Genomic DNA, 20,926 nt, shown 5'->3' with positions numbered 1-20,926 from the left:
TACAGAGTAGACCTTATCACAAGAAAAAAAAAAAACTGTTGTCTCTGTTTAGTGATAGATGTTAACTAGACTTATGATGGTCACTTCCCAATATAAACAAGTTATCTATTATGCTGTATACCTGAAACAAATGTCAATTACACCTCAACTTAAAAAATTGTAAAGAAAACCTCTCAGTATGAATCCAACACCAATTTTCTTAGCTTCAAAGGACACAAAACAGCAGTAAAGCACCTAGCGAGAAAGCAGCTACATCAAGAGGTCTTTTAAATCACAAGTGCAATTTCAAAGCTTTTACACCGAACCAGAAGGTCCTTTAAAAAAAAAATGAAGTTGAAGTGGAAAGTTCCCCTATATTCCTAATGTATCTTTTATGCTTTGGGAAGAAAAAAAAAAAAGGACAAAATTTACTTATAACCCCCAAACCCATCCCTCTCTGCAAACAGAAGCAGGAAGCACTGAATTTAGGTTCCCAGATTTCGAATCCAGGTTCCGTCTCGCTGTAACGCGGAATCTCGGGAAACCAGGACTATATTTCAATTTTGCCATTACAAAATGGAGATAATAGTACTTACCTCTTACACTGGGTGAGGCTAAACTTAATCTTTGTAGAGTGTGGCCCAGTGCCTGGGACATAGTAGCCACTGAAATGCTCTGCTATTTCAACGCTGCAGATTTCCTATTTTCTCCTATATTCAGTATTTTATCGGAGACGCTGGTCTAGGCACCGGGACCTCCCTGCTAAACCCCAGTTGCTGCCCTCCAGCAGGTCGCTAGGGTGGGGATTGGGAAGTGGGCTGACAACGTCATTAAATGACTGCTTAAGAAGTGTCACACGGGCTACAGTAGGTGGGAGTGACGCCTATTTCCCTAGGTAACTTTTCCGTAAAAGTAGTCTTACTGTTCACAAACCCTGAGAGTTTAACCCAAACCAAAGAAGTTAGCATTCACAGCTACCTGACAACTTCTTGACCCCGCGAACTACTTTACAGGTTTCCGCAAGCGTCTTCAGCGGAAAGTCGCGGTTTGATCTATCCCCGCCCCTTCCGGCCCCGCCTCTTCCAGAAATCCCGGGAGCCGATTGGTTCGCGTGACTGGTATAAGAAGCTGCGCGCAGGCGCGTGGTTCTCTTTCCTCCGCTGTCGCTAAGGTGCTCGGTTCTTCCGAGGAAGCTAAGGCCGTTTTGGGGTGAGGCCCTCACTTCATCCGGCGACTAGCACCGCGCCCGGCAGCCCCCACCTAGCACTCGCCCGCACCATGGCCTCCGTCTCGGAGCTCGCTTGTATCTACTCTGCCCTCATTCTGCACGACGATGAGGTGACGGTCACGGTGAGTGCGGGCCTGGGCCGGCGGCGGGGCGGCCGGTTCCCCACCCTCGCAGGCGTCAGGGGCAGGCCCTTCCGGCGGGAGCGGCGGCCATCGACACCGGGAGGAGGGGCGGACAGGCGGGACGGGCACCCATCGGATGGGCGCATGTCTGGGGCATCGGCCACGTGCCCGCCCTGGAGTGAGTGAGTTTCACTTAACAGCCGAGCGCTCCGACTTTGAGAACTTTTTCTTATTTAGAGAAACGTGTGCAACCCGTAGCCTTATGGCGCAGCTATAACGTGTCCCAGGACACCGTATCTCCTTTGGTTGTAATTTCCTTGGTTCTCTGAGTAGGCCTTGTGGGGCCTGGCTCTGTGGTGTGGTGGAGAGCACTGCGCTCTGCTCCACCTCTGGCCTTGCCTCACAGCTTAAAATAGCAGTGTAACTTGGGGAGGTCCCAGCCTGTGAAGTGGCAGCGATGAACTCGAGGCCTTGCCAAGTACCTGGGACACGGGAGTAGAAACATTTTTTTGCCTTAAGAGTGGAAGAAACTCGTCTTAGATTAGTATACATGCAATGTCAATAGAGTACTCGGATTGGTAAACGGTACTTTTGTACTCAGGTTATGAAATGGCAGTCCACTCCAGCACTCTTGCCTGGAAGATCCCATGGACGGAGGAGCCTGATAGGCTACAGTCCATGGGGTCGCAAAGAGTCGGACACGACTGAGCGACTTCACGTTCACTTTTCACTTTAACAGTTATTTGCTTTCGATTTGCAGTATTTTGAAGACATTTACGAAAGTGCTGTCTGATGGGGTGCCCGTCTTATTTGTTTTAGGAGGATAAGATCAATGCCCTCATTAAAGCAGCCGGTGTAAATGTTGAGCCTTTCTGGCCAGGTTTGTTTGCAAAGGTAAGGTGATGGTGAAAAGGTGATTTGTTTGGAGAAGCAGATTTTGGAAGACCTACTGATTTATTAAAACAGGTGCTCGTGCTAACCTCCAAAAGTACTGGACTTGTCCAAGCAGAAGTATTTCCTCATATTTCTGTCTCTAGGAGCGAATTATGGTTTGCTCTGTGGTGTCTTTTTCTCATGGTCTCATACCCTGCTTTCTCTTTTCTTCTGTTCTAAAATCATGAGGAAAATATAATACCAGGTCATTCTTTCAATATATAAAAAGGTCATCCAAGATATACTATACATGCTATTCCAAGTAAATCCTGCCAGCATGGTGGTGACATTTTATTGATCGCTTATTCTTTATCGGAATATAAAAGATCAAAGAATTTAGCAGTGGCCACCTTAATCTCTGGCAAGTGAAACTAATAGCCTCTCTTCACCTCCTGTTTTTCAATCTTGAGATTGGAAAGATTGGAAACACTGTACCTATATCTCTGTTAGAGAATTCCCTTGGGAAAATTATATAGAATTACATAGCAGTCTAAAAAAATAGAATTCACTGTTAAGAGGAGACATGAACTGTACTTGTAAGTTAAGCCAGCTTTTCGGTGCTACAACAGGCCAGAACTAAGCATTTACCTGAATATGCACATGTGTTGCAGGCCTTGGCCAATGTCAACATCGGGAGCCTCATCTGCAATGTGGGGGCTGGTGGACCTGCCCCAGCAGCCGGTGCTGCACCAGCAGGGGGCCCTGCCCCCTCCACCGCTGCTGCCCCAGGTAGGAAACTTGGTATTGGAGTGAGGAGGGTGGAGATTAAAGGTACTAGGGGCAAAGTTGCTCTTCATTTGCTAAGAGTAGATGTGTAGAAATCTTAAGAGGCATCATTTGATGAGGGAAAGTTAAGATATTTTTGACTATGTGAGTTGTAGGGCCTGGAGCTCTTTGGAGTTTTAGTGAGGTAACTGACTGTTTTTGCTTTGTTTTTAGCTGAGGAGAAGAAAGTAGAAGCAAAGAAAGAAGAATCTGAAGAGTCTGATGATGACATGGGCTTTGGTCTTTTTGACTAAACCTCCTTAGTAACACATTCAATAAAAAGCTGAGCTGTTTGCTGCTGTTGGTCTTAACTGATAGTTCTGGGGGTATGTTGTGTAAAAATGAACTTTGGCTTTCAGTGTTTTCTGCCATGAGAGGAGCTGGGTGCAACATTGAGAACTGCATGGGGAGGCTGGAAGAGAAAGGCTCAGAGCAGACACCTTGTCCAGATTACTCATGACTTCATGACTGCAGGATTTGTTCTCTAGACTGAATAAGAGTCACTGTTGGGCATGGGGGTGTGTGGCCCAGATCTCAGATTTTTCAAAGATGAAGTAGCTCTGTGGGGAGGGGTGGCTGAACAATGGCATGAAGGGTAAATTGGTTCACTTTTCAAAATGCCAGGGCTACCCTAGAACTTGGATTCATATAAAATGTATATTCAGAGCATCTGTTAGGTGCTAGGCACTTGGGACATCTCTGCATTTGACAGGGACATGAGGTTGAGGTGGTAGGACTTCTGGCCCATGGCCCTAAGCATCTTCACTCCAGTGTATAGGACCAGTTTGTATACATTATTGTAGCCAAGTCTCAGGGGTCCATCGAAGAGTAGGACATGACTTAGTGATTGAACAACAACATTCAAACAAAATAAGTGGCCCCAGACTGTCAGTGGAAACCACAGATGAGGATCTTAAGGTGTCAACAATTTAGGACAGGTGGGGTACAATGAGAAAAATGACAAAAGTGTCACTCAAATTTTGGAGATGTACAAAATGCATAACGGCTAACCTAAATGAAGGCCAGCATTGTGCTAATAAGTAATTAGCACAGTAAATTCATGGATTAAAACCACATAATGACTCCAAGTAAAAGTCCGCTCAGTTGTGTCCAACTCTGGGATTCTCCAGGCCAAAATACTGGACTGGGTAGACTTTCCCTTCTTCAGGGGATCTTTCCAACCCAGGAATCAAACTGGGAATCAAATTGCAGGCGGATTCTTGACCAACTGAGCTATCAGGGAAGCAGTGACTCCAAAGCCTACTTTTAACTGCATTGTTCCCCATGTTCCTGCCCCGGCTGTTCCTGCATCAGCTTTCTCATGTAGTGAAGGAAGTAGTACATTTAAATTTTATTACTTTTGGTTAGTGCTGGCTTTGCCCAGGCTTTAAGTGCTGCAAGCAGGGATGGGGACTCTGTTGTGTGCTGGCTTCTGCTTGTGGTGGCTGCTTTTGTGGAGCACAGGCTTTTAAGTGCACGTGCTTAGTTGATCAGAGATGGGATCTTCCCAGGCCAGGGATCAAACCTGTGTCCCCTGCACTGGCAGGCGGATTCTTAACCACTTGGGAAGTCTCAAAAGAAATCTTAATATAGTAAAAATCTATAAATGTAGAGCTAAAAGTTTTTCCAAAGAATGTCCTGATAATCAAATTAGGAGGCCATAGCAGTCTTATTCATTTGATACCAAAAAGCCTGCCCAGTTTTACCCACCTTCCAGTTCCCTGAACCTTGATTTCCTTTGCAAAGTGAGAATCACCTACTTCACATTGGAGAATGTGCAATGAATGTGGAGAAGTAACACTTGCACATGCATGTTACTTTCCTTCTGCATAAGGTATAAAGAACACAGCTGGCTTCCCAGGTTTCCTGAATCCCAGGCAAGCCTTGTGCTCCCCAAGTCCCTTTCCTGCTGATCCTGCTGGATCATGCAGCAGCTTTGCAGCTTTGGTGTCTCATAGCTAGTTTCACACGTCATACTTCTTCACCAAGCATACTTGTTTACAGTTGCATTGTTAAAATTCTATTCACTTGTGGCCACTGAAAGTGTAGGTCCATGGACAGCTTGCTCACCCCTCTAATGCTGCATTACCAGGAAGCCAATAGAAAAAGCAAGAGAGTTCCAGAAAAATGTCTGCTTCTGCTTTATTGACTATGCCAAAGCCTTAGACTGTGTGGATCACAACAAACTGGAATACCAGACCACCTTACCTGCCTCTTGAGAAGCCTGTATGTAGGTCAAGAAGCAACAGACCCAAACGTGGAACAATGGATTGGTTCCAAATTGGGAAAGGTATGTTTAGGCTGTATATTGTCACCCTGCTTATTTAACTTATATGCAGAGTACATCATGCAAAATGCTGGGCTGGATGAAGCACAAGCTGGAATCAAGATTGCTGGGAGAAATATTAACCTCAGATACGCAGATGAGACCACCCTTATGGCAGAAAGTGAAGAACTAAAGAGGCTCTCGATGAAAGTGAAAGGAAAGTGAAAAAGCTGGCTTAAAACTCAACATTCAAAAAGCCAAGATCATGGCATCCTGTCCCATAACTTCATGGCAAATAGATGGGGAAACAATGGAAACAGTGACAGACTATTTTCTTGGGTTCCCAAATCACTGCAGATGGTGACTGCAGCCATGAAATTAAAAGGCTCTTGTTCCTTGGAAGAAAAGCCATGACCAATCTAAACAGCATATTGAAAAGCAGAGACATTACTTTGCTGACAAAGGTCTGTTTAGTCAAAGCTACGGTTTTCCCAGTAGTCCTGTATGGATGTGAGAGTTGGACCATAAAGAAAGCTGAGTGCAGAAAAATTGATGCTTTTGAACTGTGGTGTTGGAGAAAAACAGGGTGGGTTGGCTGGATGGCATCACCGACTCAATGGACATGAGTTTGAGCAAGCTCTAGGAGTTGGTGATGGACAGGAGGGCCTGGCGTGCTGCAGTCCATGGGGTTGCAAAGAGTCGGACATGACTGAGCGACTGAACTGTTCAGTCTGGACTGCTAGTCACACAGCTAGTACAGGGCCTGCCACCTCATTTGTCTCAAATCAGCTGTTCTTTTACCAGATCTGGTGTCCCTTCCACACGTGCTTTTGTAAGGTACAGCAATCAACTTGATTTTTTTCTCTGTCACTTTACAAGCCACTTCTCTCTCATTTCCTTATCTTTGCAATCAAGCCTGGACACACAAGCTTGAGCTGGGAGCTGTTTTTAAGAGAAGATTGATGTTTTTATTTCTGAAATAGCCAGAAGATGCCCCCCAAAGTCAGAACACAGACACCACAAAGAATGCCTCATGGAACTTGGGCTGTTACCAGATTCAACAATCTTCTGGAATATTAATGTGTTCCAGTAGTCATGTATGGATGTGAAAATTGGACCATAAAGAAAGCTGGGGACTGAAGAATGGATGCTTTTGAACTGTGGTGTTGGAGAAGACTCTTTGAGAGTCCCTTGGACTGCAAGGAGATCCAACCAGTCCATCCTAAAGGAGATCAGTCTTGAATATTCATTAGAAATTATGTGGAAGCTGAAACTTCAATACTTTGGCCATCTGATGTGAAGAACTGACTCATTGGAAGAGACCCTGACGCTGGGAACAATTGAAGGCAAGAGGAGAAGGGGATGACAGAGGATGAGATGGTTGGATGGCATCACCAACTCAATGGACATGAATTTGAGTAAACTCTGGGAGTTGGTGATGGACAGGGAGGCCTGGCGTGCTGCAGTCCATGGGGTCGCAAAGAGCTGGACACGACTAAGTGAACTGAACTGAAGTTTCCTTCTGGACATATTGACCTGTCAGCTCCCCTGTCACATGTCCACAGGCTCAGGGGCCGTCTCATGGTTGTACAGGATTGCTCAAATAGTTATGGTCTTCCAAAAAATCAAGTTCTACTCAGTTTAGCTCACTGAAACTTCTACTCCATTTACTTGTATACTTTGAGGGTTATTATGATGTCCAATTAAGGTAAAAAATATGTTATTCACCTTTGTACTTGCTGTGTCCCCCATCTCCCTGGGCCACCCACTGCCTACCCCAGTTAATTCTACTCCTTCCAGGCTCAGGAAGCCCACCCTAGGCTATATTAAATCCCTCCTCTAAGTTCCCTGTATACCAGTTCTTAGAAGTAAATGTGTAATTGGGCATTTATGACTTCAATATCTTACCTCCACATAGTGAGTTCCAGGATCAGGCTGTCTGTGTTGCTCACCTGCACCCCCAGTACTTATCACACCGCCTGGCTCATTGTTGGCATTTACTGTTTACCACAGCCCAGCTCTCTCCTTTCACACGGAAGGTAATCAGGGCCCAGGCAGGAGGACCTTGCTCAGCAGCGGCGACTGGAGCGGGCCCGTCTCTGGATCCGTGAACGCCCTTCCACTGCAGCAGGTCTGCTCCCCACCAGCAACCTCAGTCAGTCAGTTCTCACTTGGTGCTCACCTGCCAGGCTGCCACGTTCAGGTGTGGATGTTCACGCCCTGAGGTGGGAACCCGGGCACCCAGATGATGCTTACACCGGGTCTGGCTTTACACATTCCTTACCTGCAGGACCCGGTTTCTCCGACTCAAGCGGGAGCATCTCGTCATTCCCCCAGGTGATGCCCGGCCAGCCCATATTGACGAACGTGGAATTTTCAGTAGGTAGGACAGCGGAAGCAAGGCGTGGCGCCGGGCAGCCCTCGAACTTCCTTCTGAATACGGTGACCTGTCACCTCCCCCGCCGCGTTCACGTCGCCTAGGATGAAGGAGAATACGCAGGAAAGCTTGCGGACGGAGGCCAGGCGGCCGGGTGAAGTGTTCTCAGCCCACTTCAGCCTTATAGTCCGTGGAAACCCGTCTCCCTCAACTGGCCCTGAGGCTGCGCTTGGAACACCCGCGCTCGAGGTCTCGTAGTTCGCCTCTTGCCAATCAACCTCCGCGCTGGGAGGAAGGGGCGGGACGGGAGGCGGGGATAGAAGCCGCGGGTGGCCCAGGCAAGCCGAACTCCTCATTTGCGCTGGGACCTGTTGACCGCTAGGGGCGCGCATGCCTCCTCTGGGCTTTTCGGATCTGTCTGAAAGTCGCTCAGTCGTGTCCGACTCTTTGCGACCTCATGGACTATACAGTCCGTGGAATTCTCCAGGCCAGAATACTGGAGTGGATAGCCTTTCCCCTCGCCAGGGGATCTTCCCAACCCAGGGATCGAACCCAGGTCTTCCGCATCGCAGGTGGATTCTTAACCAGCTGAGCCACAAGGGACCCATGCCCATTAGCATCAATTCCACGAACAATTTTTAGTCTGGATTGAGAACAGTATCGCTGTAGCGGGCGCTGGTTACTGGATCGAGGCAAGTAATCTGTTGTGAAACAGGAGATTTCTACATTTTCATCAACCAACAGGAATGGGATGGGGCATATTTGTAAACTGGGAATAATGAGCCTGTTCCTGCCACAAGGCTGTATTTTTGAGGGGTTGGGAGCAATAATAGATATTGACGTTTGGGTATTACTAGTTAATATAACGGTGTTAGTTCACTATTCTGTTATTTTGGGGAACGTGCATCCTGACTGTTCCCAGCACCTTGGTTTCCAAGGAAAATGGTTTCCATTTTTTGCCCAGAGAAGGAAGCGAGATTTGCTCCACTTTTGGCTGCTTATCATTCGCTGAGTCATCTGGGAAGCTGTTAAAACGACACCAAACAAAAAACCTGAATGAAACAAACAACTAAACAGCTTCCTGAGTAGAGTTGGGAACTCCTGGATTAGGGCAAACCCAGCTTCTACGCAGTGCCTGCCATGAAAACAGTTGGTAATAAGCCATGTTTAAAGGAATGACTGTACACCTGAAACTAACACATTGTAAATCAATATAAAGTAAAAATTAAATAAAAAGAATGACAATTAATAACTATCTTCAGACACTGAAGGAAGATTTAACAGAATATAAACCATGTTGTCAGCACTTGGAAAACAGACTGTTGCCTTAAGTGAAAATGACTACAACTTTTTAAGGAGTGTAATTGGCTTCTCTCTCACAGAGTTAATAAGTGTCCTTACCTTCCACTCAGGAATTTCACTTACAGGAATCCATCCAAAAACATATGTACAGTCTCACTGAAGCATTATTTGCAAGAGGAGGCTTTTTTTAAGGGCATGAGAGGAGGCTTTTATGTAGCCATTAACAGGAGAGCTGCTATTGAAAGATATCTATGACACCTGAAGTGAAAAAAGGCAAGTTGCAGAGTGTTATTCATAATATGACCCTAAAATTTCATATGCATATGTTTATGTGTGGAAAGAAAATTTCTGGAAAGATTCAAAAGTAACTGGAGTGATTACCTCTGAGAGGATAGATTGGATGGAGCAGGAGAGAGATTTTTTTCCATTTCAATTTATCCTTTTCCATATTGCTTGCATTTTAAAAAACCATGAGCATTTTTAAATGCCTTTTAAAAAAGAGCTTTACTTTTAATAGCTCTTACTTGCTTTTACTTTTAATAGCTCTTTTCACTTTCACGCATTGGAGAAGGAAATGGCAACCCACTCCAGTGTTCTTGCCTGGAGAATCCCAGTGACAGGGGAGCCTGGTGGGCTGCCGTCTATGGGGTCGCACAGAGTCGGACACAACTGAGGCGACTCAGCAGCAGCAGCAGCAGCAGCAAGTCTGGTTTAGTAATGGTAATGTGGTCGACGGTGCTAGTGAGTGACTTAAGGCAACTGATCTGTTGTGAAACCTCTATGTCAGGATCGTCCAGCACTTTTCATTAGCCAGCAGGTTAGGATGTATTTGTAAATGGGAAATAATGACCCTGTTCTTGCTGTAGGGCTGGTGGAGGGCTAGGGAGCAACAGTGAATGTTATTATTAATTCTTCAAAAATTAAAGGGGCATTAGTATGGAAGACTTCCCTGGTGGCTCAGACAGTTTAGCATCTGTCTACAATGTGGGAGACCTAGGTTCGATCCCTGGGTTGGGAAGATCCCCTAGAGAAGGCAATGGCACCCCACTCCAGTACTATTGCCTGGAAAATCCCATGGACAGAGGAGCCTGGTAGGCTACAGTCCATGGGATAGCAAAGAGTCGGACACGACTGAGCGACTTCACTTTCACTTTTAGTATGGAAGAGAAACTCACGTTATTCCAAAGAGCTCTGGAGGGAAGAACTGTGACCACTTTTGAGAGAGTTTTAGATCAAAATAAGGAGAAACTTTGCTGGACATTTAGTCTGAGGCTGATATAAAGAAGACAACCTCTGTTTAGGGAATGAGTGTGGATTGATACCTCTTCCAACCATGAGATCCCATTGGTCTTTTAGGATACAAGCTTAAGTGCTCTGATGTCAGACTACCTGTGTTAACTCAAATCCCACTCTGCCTCTCAACAGCGCTGTGTGACCTTAGGTGAGTTGTCTAACCTCTCCGTGCCTCCGTTTCTTACTATGCTTGATGGGGTTAATGGTGATACCGACCTCATAGAGTTCTTGAGGGGTTCAATGAGATGGCCTGTGTACAACACTTAGCACAGTTCCTGTTTAAAAATATTAGCATTTCTTTGCTATCTCATATGATGGGCTGACACTTAGAAAATTAAAAAGAGCATCTGAGAAATAATTCCTACTATTGGAGCAGCTGTTTTAGTTTTACACCCTTCAAATATTTATGGAAATAGTCATATATTGGATTATCAGAATTAATGGAATTAGAAGATTGGTAGAATTGCATTCATGCTGGATGGCTTTGCTTACAAAGGCAATTTTGGAAGTTTTTTCTTCCAGATGCTTGCTCATTGCTGCAACCATGTGGTCAATCATAGGAATAACTACATGGATAAGTTTGCCTCTTTGATAGGAGAGCTTGGGTGGGCTGGGGAATGTGAGGCAGGCAGGTAGGGGTGCGGGCTGTTGGCCCAGGGGGAGTGAGTCAGTCCACACATCTGAAAGGAAAGGCATCTTTGTGTGCCCACCAGTGACCCAGTTAAGAGGGAACCATGCACATTTTCATATGGTTTTGCCTCCTGTGTAATTTCCTTTGCACATTTGACTTTTCCTCTTACTATGCTTAAGTTCATTTCTTGTCTAAAAACAAGGAAGAACGTTACTGAGCTGCTGTGCAAGCTGGTGTGGGCTTGGCTTTCCTCCAAGGTTCTTGGAAGAAACAGCCTCATGCAAACAGCTTCTGCTTTTGCCATAAAACTTATGGAGGCTGTTGTGCTGTTACTGTCTCCCAAATAGGGTCTTGTGAGAAGAATTCTTTTAAATTTAGGGCCAGGAGAAAGTTTGTATCCTCCAGGGAAATGGTAGCCATGCCTCCTTTATAATAAAAGAGCCCTGTGACTTATCACGCTCACTTCTGTGCCTGAGAAACAACACCAGGCTTGATGCCCAACCATGGCAATTAAGTTGACCTAAATGGATAATGGACTTGCTTCCTCATTCTCTTCTTGGTATTGATTAAAATTTTCTTTGTGTGTGTATGTGGCTCTTGTAATGACTTCACAGCATACTTTGATCTCTGTTCTCATACCCTTTCAAGAACAAGGAAAGGAGTCCAAAAATTAAACAAAAAGTGGAATGATTCAAGTTGGTTGAGGTTTGTGTATGTGTGTGTGTGAAAAGTTATTTGAGACGATTTTAAGTCATTGGTTGCACTTAGGTTTTGGAGACTAACAAGTTTATGGGTCAAAGATTTCATACCCCAATTTCTTTTTTTTCCACTTGGGAAAATGAGAAGCTCATGTAAACAAGGCTGTCAAGGAAGTTACGAGGTGTGGGCAAAGGACCAGAAGCTATTAAGGTTTGTTTCCTTAGCCACTACCTTAAGGATAATATTGAATCAGTGTTAATATTTGGAGACAGAAAGTTGGTCACCTATTTGGACCAAAAATATTTTCCTACTTCTGTCTTCATTAAGGCTTCACTTCCTTGAAGTTGTCTGTAAGTATAAAAATTGTCCTGGGAAGGTTCAGACATCAGCTCTTTGACACGTCAGAGCAAATGAGATGGACTTCCAGATTCTCCTTTCTAAGGGTCTTTTCAGAGTCTGGGTTTTTGCCTCCTCACCAAGAGAACCGGCTCCTTGGGGGAGCAGAGGCTGTTGGGTAAGAGTGGTCTATTTCTGCTCCAGCTGACTGTGTGATAATCAGTAAGTCCCATGACCTCTCTGATCCTCCCACCCCATACCCCTCCGCATGAACAGCTTGTATGAACTGCTTGCAAAGATGCTTCTGCCTCACACGCGGCCAATCCCAGCTCCTTCCCAGGGCCCCACAAAGCAGCCTATGCCAGCAGAGTTGCCTTCCAGCCCTTGGGCACACCTCAGCTCCTGGCTCTGTTTACTCTCAAGTAAAGCCTTCCTTTTGTTTACTCAGCAAAGATTCTTTTAAGACAGGCTAAGCACACGGTTTACTCTGCTAACAAGCCTTGCCATTTACCGTGAGGACCTGTGTTGACTTATTCTTGAGTCTCCGTTGACATTCACTGGGAAACGTTAATGCAAACACAGGAGGTACATCTTGGGAGCTGCAGGCCTGACAGAGTGCTCTGGAAAAGGCCATCCTTTCTGTTTTGGTTAGAACCACCTCGAGAGTTAAAAACAACAATCATGTACTGCACCACGACATTCTAATGATCTCCCTTTAAAAAAAATTATTATTTTTTTTATTTAGGTTGCCTCAGGTCTTAGTCGAGGCATGTGGGGTCTTAGCTGAGGCATATGGTGCACGGACTCAGTGTCTGCAGCACGTGGGCTTAGTTCTGAGGCATGTGGAATCTTAGTTCCCTGATTAGGGTTTAGTCCTCATCCCTGTCTTGGAAGGCAAATTCTTTACCACTGGACCACCAGGGAAGAACCTTGCCCCTTTTCATTATTAGATTCAGTATCTGGACACTTCCTAAAGGAAATCAATCCTGAATATTTATTGGAAAGACTAATGCTAAAGCTGAAGCTCCAATACTTTGGCCACCTGAAGTGAAGAGCCGACTCATTGGAAAAGACCTGATTGCAAAAAAAAAGGGGGGCTACAGAAGATGAGATGGTTGGATGGTATCACCAACTCAATGGACATGAGTTTGAGCAAACTCTGGGAGACAATGAAGGACAGGGAAGCCGTCCATGGGATCTCAAAGAGTCAGACCTGACTAAATGACTGAATTCAGGCTAAGGGGCTCTAGGAAGTGAACACTGCTCTGTACCATGTCTGTACCAGCCTCCTTCTGGGCACAGCTACAAAGAACCTGAGCTGGGGGTTCAAGTACAGCTTGGTGTCTAGGTGGCCCTGTGATTCTGAGACAGTTGCTTCCTTTCTCTGGCTCTTGGTTTTCCCATCCGTCGTTGAGGGAAGTGGTTTCCTCTCTCATCTCCCCAGCTAGACTGGGCCCTGGGCCCAAGCACAGGTCCTAAGAGCCCTCAACAATGTTTGCTGAATAAACGAATGAACAAGACATACCACCTGATCCCTCTTGCCTTGCTCTAGTGCCCGAGTCCTCCGTGAAGACTAGGTTGGCCTGAGTCATCGTCTGACAAGATCTGCTAACAGGGTCATTGCAGACAGCCACAAACCCCCAACGTCTGAGCCGGCTGGGGCTGCTGCCAAGGGGTTTCGCCTGCCTCCACCTCCCGCCTTCTCTGGCTCCCCATCCAAGCTGATGCTTGTAAAGGAAACATCTTTTCAGGTGAGGGGACTGTGTATTTGGTTTGTCTTTGTTGCCTGGAAACTGTTGACATCCTGAGACATTCTGTTGCCTGCGCTGGCTCATGAAAAATTGATGACTTTTTTTCTCTGTCAACAAACTCGCAGCCTGTTCACCTTGACTGGAAAGGGGCGGGAAGCTTGCTCCCCGCTCCGCAGCTGTTTGCTTTCTTTCTAGCTGTTGAGTTTGCTTTCCTTAGAGGCGGGGGTGGGGCCAGAGACAGTGGGGCCAGCTGCGTGTGGCCAAGGGTAGGCGGCTGCTGCTAAGGTGCAGAGGGCTGGCCTTGCTTCCCTCCAGTGCTCCTTCAGTGCCACCAAGTGCCTTCCCCAGCTGATCCGAAGCACCTTTCCCTTCGGAGGCATCCCCTGGGCGCACCCTGCCCAGAGACCTTCCCTGGCCTCTCCAGCCCTGGATCCTCCTTGCCCTCTGGGGTCAGTCAGCCTGCCAGGCACGACTACTGTCCATCTTCATTCCTGGTTTCTCCTGTTGGCAGTGGAATAGCCTTGCTGCGCATCTCCCCAGACCAGTGCACGTTAGGTTTAGGAGGGATCTCAAGAGAGCATTTGTGGAAGAGGAAGCTCAGAGTGGCAGGGTGATGTGACCATCTAGTTGGTTTTTGGCCTCGTGTACAGCATTCACTGGTGGTCTCCCCCAGTGAACGAACTTGTGCCCCCTGCACGGGAGTGTTTTTCTTGTGCGTACGTGTTCAGCCATGTCTGACTCTGGACCATCATGGAAGACCCAAAGAGTAAGGCCATTTTTTTTTCTTTTGGTTGTGCTGTGTGGCATAGACCATATAATTTTGGACTCAAACTCCCCTTTGCCCTACATCAGATTAAGACCCCCACCCCATGCCTCCCAGCTTGCCAGGGGAAGGATCTGTGTCCCCACTGGCCTCCTTGGCTTCGACAGCCTCAGCTTTCTTGCAGATGGAGAGATCTGCTTTCTAAGCACTGTCTTTGGGGTCTGCCCCAGGGATCCCTAAGGCCTAAGCTATCCCTTTGCTCCAGCTGCCCATCCAAGGATGCACTGTGAGTCAGCATCAGGACTCAAGTCTCAGCATGGCAGAGTCCTTGCCTCTGCTGAGTCAGTGCCCCAGGGAATGGATTCCTTTATACCTGGCCCTAGGACCTCAAGCAGACCTTTTTGCCCAGTGGCCATTTGGACGAGTGCCGCTCAAAGTGTGGTCCCTGAACTCTGCTGGTTCACAGACTGTTGTTACTTGAAGACAGGAACCAGAGGTACTCAGTGAGAACTTGAGAGGAAGCATTTAGAAACTTTTATAGCAATTTGACATTGCCACATCAATCAAGTAGCATTTTATTTTTAAAAAGTAATTTGTTTTTATTGAATTTTAATAAGAAGTATTGATCCATGACAGATTTAAAGTGGAAAGAAAATGACAGTTTGGTCCTTCTTCATGAATGTCTTAGGAAGCCCTGCAGCTGACCCCTTTTCCCCTCTGCCCTGGGGTGTTCCCCAAGGGCTGTGGTCTAGTGAAGTTCTCCTTTGGGGCAGGAGGGGGCGACAGAGATATAGATAATCCATCTTTCCCCAAGCAAGGCTGGTTCATTCCCCCAAGTAACCTCCATTTGACCACTTCTGGATGCTAGGACATGGGGAGAAAGGAAGTCTTTCTTCTTTCTTTTTGCCCCAGCTGAGAGAAGAGTTACCAGAAAGAACATCCAGTAGGGCTGGCCAAAGGGAAATGGCAGGAAAGTGTAGATCCAGGCTGGGAACTTTCTTCCTGGGGAAGATAGATGCAAACCGCTGGAGTCTTCCCTTTGTGGCTTTATTTTTCTAAGTACTATTTTTTTTCTAACGTTTTCCTGCTTCACGTCTCTGCAGCTTTGCACAGACTCTGGACATTTCATAGTACATAAGGCATCGTACAACTGGAAGGCCCTGAGACATGGTGGTTACGAACCTTGAACCTGGAGCCAGGCTGTTTGAGTTGGGATGCTGGCTTCACGTCTTGCCAGTTGTGTGACTTTGGACAACTTGCTTGACTCCTCTGAGCTCTCCTCATTCTACCTTATGTATTGCTGTGATAATCGAGTGAGGCATTGTGGGTGAAGGCCAAGTGACCAGTAAACATCAGCAGATGAGGAAACCGAGGCTTAGAAAGGAGATGCCTTGCCGTGTATTAACATCCCCCAGCAGAGAGGTGGGCACTTTTGTCACCGGCTGGCAGATCTGGGAACTGACACGCAGTTTATGCACATCTGTAGGACTATGAAGAGTTGGGTTGCTGACTTCCAGGGTCTAACACAAAGTCCAGAGTTCTCTGCCTACTATGTAACAGGAAGATAGAACTATGTGGGGTTTTTTGGACCCCTTAGGTACAGACCTAAAAGCCCAGAAATAACATCAGACTTTTCTCTCTGATTTGCCCCAAAGCTAAAGAACTTTCAAGAAGACAGTTCATGAGAGACTGGGGTTCCTCTTTGGGGGAATCCCCACGCTTCCTTGGTGGCTCAGATGGTAAAGAATCTGCCTGCAATGCAGGAAAACTGGGTTTGATCCCTGGGTCAGGAAGATCCCCTGGAGGAGGGAATCGCTACCCACTCCAGTATTCTTGCCTGGAAAATTCCATGGACAGAGGAGCCTGGCAGGCTACAGTCTATGGGGTCGCAAAGAGTTGGACACGAATGACTGAACACATACGAATACACCAGAGTCTATTAACCGGCAGCCCCTTGGCATTAAATGGTCTTCAGAAGAGAGTGGGAGTGAGCAGCAGGGGGAGCTGTGACACAGAAAGAGAGCTGCAGCTTCCCTGGGAACAGACCCAGGGCAAAGCTCAGCTGCATTAGGCTCCGGGAGGACGCGCGCCTGCAGGCTCCGGGGGATCTTCCACCTGAGAACTGAGAACGCGAGGGGTCTCCAGAAATCAGTCAGAATGGGCATTGAAAGCACTCACTTTGATGCTGGCACTACTCTTGCCTGGAAAATCCCATGGACGGACGAGCCTGGTAGGCTGCAGTCCATGGGGTTGCTAAGAGTCGGACACGACTGAGCGACTTCACTTTCACTTTTCACTTGCATGCATTGGAGAAGGAAATGGCAACCCACTCCAGTGTTCTTGCCTGGAGAATCCCAGGGACGGGGGAGCCTGGTGGGCTGCTGTCTATGGGGTCGCACAGAGTCGGACACGACTGAAGTGACTCAGCAGCAGCAGCAGCAGCCCTGGATTTGAAAGTCTACTCAGCTCTTTCCAGTTATGTGATCCTGGGCAAGTCTCTTCACCTCTTTGGAGCCTCAGTAGCCTCATCAAAAACAAAAAACCCATTTCATGGGACTATCAATGTAATGAGGTGGGTACATTTCTTAGCATGGCACCCGGTACCTCATGAGCATCCAGGGCTTGGCAGCTATTACTAAGAGATACACAGTTGGTGGGGTAGTCCCAAAGAGGTGAGACCCCTGGCCCCCAAGGTCCTCTGCTGCTCTGGATCCCTACTGTGGTCCTTCATGGGCTCACACCCCTGGGACACTGACCTATCTGGGCCTCCTCCTGCCCACGTAAACTGCCTGTGCCCCAAGGATACTGCTTGTGTCTGGGAACTGCTTTTTCCCAGAGGCTTGTGAATCCCATTTGGGCCAACATGCTAGCCGGAGGGCATTTGGGAGCTTGAGGGGCTATGGGGTCCCTGCCCTGCCCTGGAGTTGCTGCAAGCCCCTTGCCCTCTCTGGGCCTCCATTTCTCCATGCACAGTTGAAGGGGCTGCAGGAGATAAGCATGGAGGATCCTTGCAGTCTAGCACCAGCTATCTAGGACTATGTCCCCATCCTGCGAACATTTATGTTGGAGCAGGATCCTTTGCTGCAAAACCCAAAGTATGGGCCCAGTTTAGGGAATGAGGAGGCTCCTAGCTGATGCTTATGGAGGAGACGGTGGGTGGTGAATTCCCTCACCCAAGAGGTGACCTTGGTTTCGTGTCCAGCTTGCCTCTCCTGTGTTTCTCTACCCACATGGTGGAGTTCAAGATCTCCATACTCTCTCTCCACCATTAGCATGGTCTGCTCTTAGAAAAGCATCTGATAGACTTTAGGACTCATATCTCTAGGATATGCATGACGAGGAGGTCTGGTGCTACCCATTTGGAGGGCGCTGAACTTGGCAGGGATAGAGTTTTTAATCTAGAGAAATTGTTTATGGAATCCCATCAGGAGCATTTGAAGCTGGAAGGATGTTGCCTCCTTTCAGTCACAGCAGCCTCCGTTTCCTGGCCTTGGCCTTGAGTCAGGGCTAAGACAACAGGTTCAAAGCATACAGCAATCAAAGGAAAATAGATGAACTGCATTTCATCGCAATTAAAAACTTTTGTGTTTCAAAACACATCATCAAGAAAGTGGAAAAACATTCCACACAGTGGGAGAGAATTTTGTAAATTATATGTCTGATAAAGGACTTGTATCCAGAATATATAGAGAACTTTTACGACTCAACAACAAAAAGTCAAATGACCCAATTTAATATGAGCAAAAATGAGCAAAAGACTTGAATAGACATTTCTCCAAAGAAGATGTGTAAATTACCAGTAAGCACATGAAAAGACGCTCCACATCGTTGGTCATTCAGTCAGTTCAGTTCAGTCGCTCAGTCATGTCCAACTCTTTGCGACCCCATGAATCGCAGCACGCCAGGCCTCCCAGTCCATCACCAACTCCCTGAGTTCACTCAAACTCATGTCCATCGAGTCCGTGATGCCATCCAGCCATCTCATCCTCTGTCGTCCCCTTCTCCTCCTGCCCCCAATCCCTCCCAGCATCAGAGTCTTTATCAATGAGTCAACTCTTCACATGAGGTGGCCAAAGTACTGGAGTTTCAGCTTTAGCATCATTCCTTCCAACAAAATCCCAGGGTTGATCTCCTTCAGAATGGACTGGTTGGATCTCCTTGCAGTCCAAGGGACTCTCGAGAGTCTTCTCCAACACCACAGTTCAAAATAGGAAAATGCAAATCAAAACCTTGGGAGATACCGCCTTACACCTACTAGGACAGCTATCACCAAGAAGGCAGACAATAACAAGTGCTGGTGAGGATGTGGAGAAATTGGTGGAATTATTGGTGGAATCTTAAAATAGTGTAATCACTATTTGGAAAAAGTGTGGCAGTTCCTCAAAAAGTTAGGCGTAGAGTTACCATATGACCCAGCAACTTCTAAGTATACACCCAAGAGAATTGAATATACACATCTACTCAGAAACTTACATGATGAGGGGTGAGAGGAGAGGGATGGATAAAGGCAGTCAAAAATACAAAATTCCAGTTAATACTAGGGATGTAATGTACAACAGGATAAGTATAATTAACACTGCTTTATGTTATTCATGAAAGTTGTTAAGAGAGTAAATCCTAAGAGTTCTCATCAGAAGGAAAAATATTTTTTTCTTTCTTTAGTTTGGTGTCTCTATGAGATGATGGATGTTCACTAAACTTATTGTGGTAATCGCTTCAAGTATGTAAGTCAAGTCATTATGCTGTATACTTTAAACCTATACAGTGGTGTGTGTCTTTTATGTCTCAGTAAAAATAGAGGGAAAAACACATACAGTTAAACATCCATAAGAGCCCCAAGGAGGAAACCACTCAACTGATGAATCAATAAATTGTGGTCTATCCATACCATGGGATATTATTCCGCCACTGAAAGAATGGTGTATTGATACACGCCATGACATTCGTGAACGTGAAACATTAAGTGAAACAGCCAACCACAAAAAGCCACGTATTATAGGACTCCGTTTGTATGGCGTGTCCAGACTAGGCATATACAGAGAGGGAAAGTGGACTGGCTGTTGCTAGGACCTGGGGGAGGAGAGGACGAAGAGCAACAGCTAATGGGTACAGGGTTTGTTTTTTGGGGTGATGAATATGCTCTGGAATTAGGTAGTGGTGATAGCTGTACAACTTTGTGAATATACTAAAATTACCATTTATCTTTTTTTTAAGGTTAATTTCTCCCTGCAAGCAGGAATGCCCAGGGGAGCACTGAAAACAATGAGAGTATGCACTGCTGGGTAGTGGAGGGGCTATGAGGAGCCAGGGATGCTAGACACTTTGCAATGCCTGGGCCAGCTCATGGTGAAGAATTGCTTTCCCCTCCATAAGACTTTTTTTATATGTATTTATATTTATTTATTTGGCTGCACTGGGTCTTACTTATGGCATGTGGCATGATCTAGTTCCCCCTGGGATCGAACCTAGGCCCCCTGCATTGGGAGTGGGAGTCTTAGCCATGGAACCACCAGGGAGGTCACCTTTTTTTTTTTTTTTTTAATATACCTTCTATAAGACTTCTGAGTATCTCTCAGGACATTGATGTAGGTGATTATCTGAGCTCAAAACTAAACTCTGCTTTACATAATAAACACCAAGCATATTTTCAAGATTTTAATATCCACTGAATTTCCCAGGAATACAACTACTGTGTGAACTGGGAAGATGGTATGTCATCTCCTGCTTTATGTCAGTTATCTAGTCCTGAAAATGAGAGCTTCTGTGCGAAAGGCTTCTGCGAACATCTTTCCTTTTATTTTCTTTCCTTTCTTTTTTAAAGGGGAAAATTATATTGTTATCTGTCAACCCCAATCCCTTAACTGATTTCCTGGGTCTAACGATAATACTGCAAAACGATTATATATGTAACAAAGGATTGGGTTAGGTTGTAAGAGGCTTAAAGCTCTGCTTTCTGGTCACCTATAATTAATAGGGACACTAACAAGCAGTTATTCTGTAAAATAGATAGACGACAAGGATATACTGTATAGCACAGGGAACTAAATTCAATATCTTATAATCTGTAATGGAAAATAATCTGAAAAAGAACATATATAAGCATAATATATATTATATATATAAATAATTGAACTACTTGCTGTACATCTGAAACGAATACATTGTAAATCAACTATACTTCAACAACAACAAAAAGAATGTGCCCCCTACAAGCTTTGTCAGATAAATCCAATCTTCATTCAACCAGACCACGTGGCTTGATATGCTGATATTTGTGTTTATGTATTTTCTTTCCAACAGGACTATAAAATCCTCTTTAAAAATAAAAACAAACAACAACAAGAAGAGCTAAGCAGTTGCCCTGTACATAGGAATCTGGCCTCAGTGCCAGTACCAGCCAAGGGACACCATCCCCTTCATCACTTCCCTCTTTTTCAAAACACAACTTGATTTGAGTCTTCTACTAATTGTACTTGGAATG

At 46.0% G+C, this 20,926-nt stretch overlaps 1 protein-coding gene and 1 long non-coding RNA gene across 3 annotated transcripts; both read left to right on the top strand.

Annotated features, from left to right (window-relative positions):
* The first annotated feature begins 1,105 nt into the window (after window positions 1-1,105).
* Window positions 1,106-3,327, top strand: LOC120852502 (60S acidic ribosomal protein P1). 2 transcript variants are annotated; one of them, XM_040225776.1, is made up of 4 exons: window positions 1,106-1,329; window positions 2,149-2,223; window positions 2,874-2,991; window positions 3,202-3,327. In XM_040225776.1, exons 1-4 carry the CDS (start codon window positions 1,258-1,260, stop codon window positions 3,279-3,281), a joined length of 345 nt encoding a protein of 114 aa, XP_040081710.1. In that variant the 5' UTR covers window positions 1,106-1,257; the 3' UTR covers window positions 3,282-3,327. The 2 variants fall into 2 exon arrangements, with proteins under 2 accessions (XP_040081710.1, XP_040081711.1); XM_040225777.1 differs by lacking the exon at window positions 2,149-2,223 and having other exon boundaries at window positions 1,116-1,329.
* Window positions 3,328-10,900: 7,573 nt separating this feature from the next.
* LOC120852499 lies at window positions 10,901-19,135 on the top strand. Its single transcript, XR_005718577.1, has 3 exons — window positions 10,901-11,805; window positions 13,484-13,682; window positions 19,108-19,135. It is a non-coding gene; the product is annotated as an uncharacterized LOC120852499 (long non-coding RNA).
* Window positions 19,136-20,926: the final 1,791 nt, after the last annotated feature.

Source organism: Oryx dammah, unplaced genomic scaffold, assembly GCF_014754425.2.
Source record: "Oryx dammah isolate SB20612 unplaced genomic scaffold, SCBI_Odam_1.1 HiC_scaffold_26, whole genome shotgun sequence".
Classification (NCBI taxonomy): Eukaryota; Metazoa; Chordata; class Mammalia; order Artiodactyla; family Bovidae; genus Oryx; species Oryx dammah.
The sequence above is the reverse complement of the archived record's forward strand: the minus strand, read 5'-3'. Positions and strand labels throughout refer to the sequence as shown.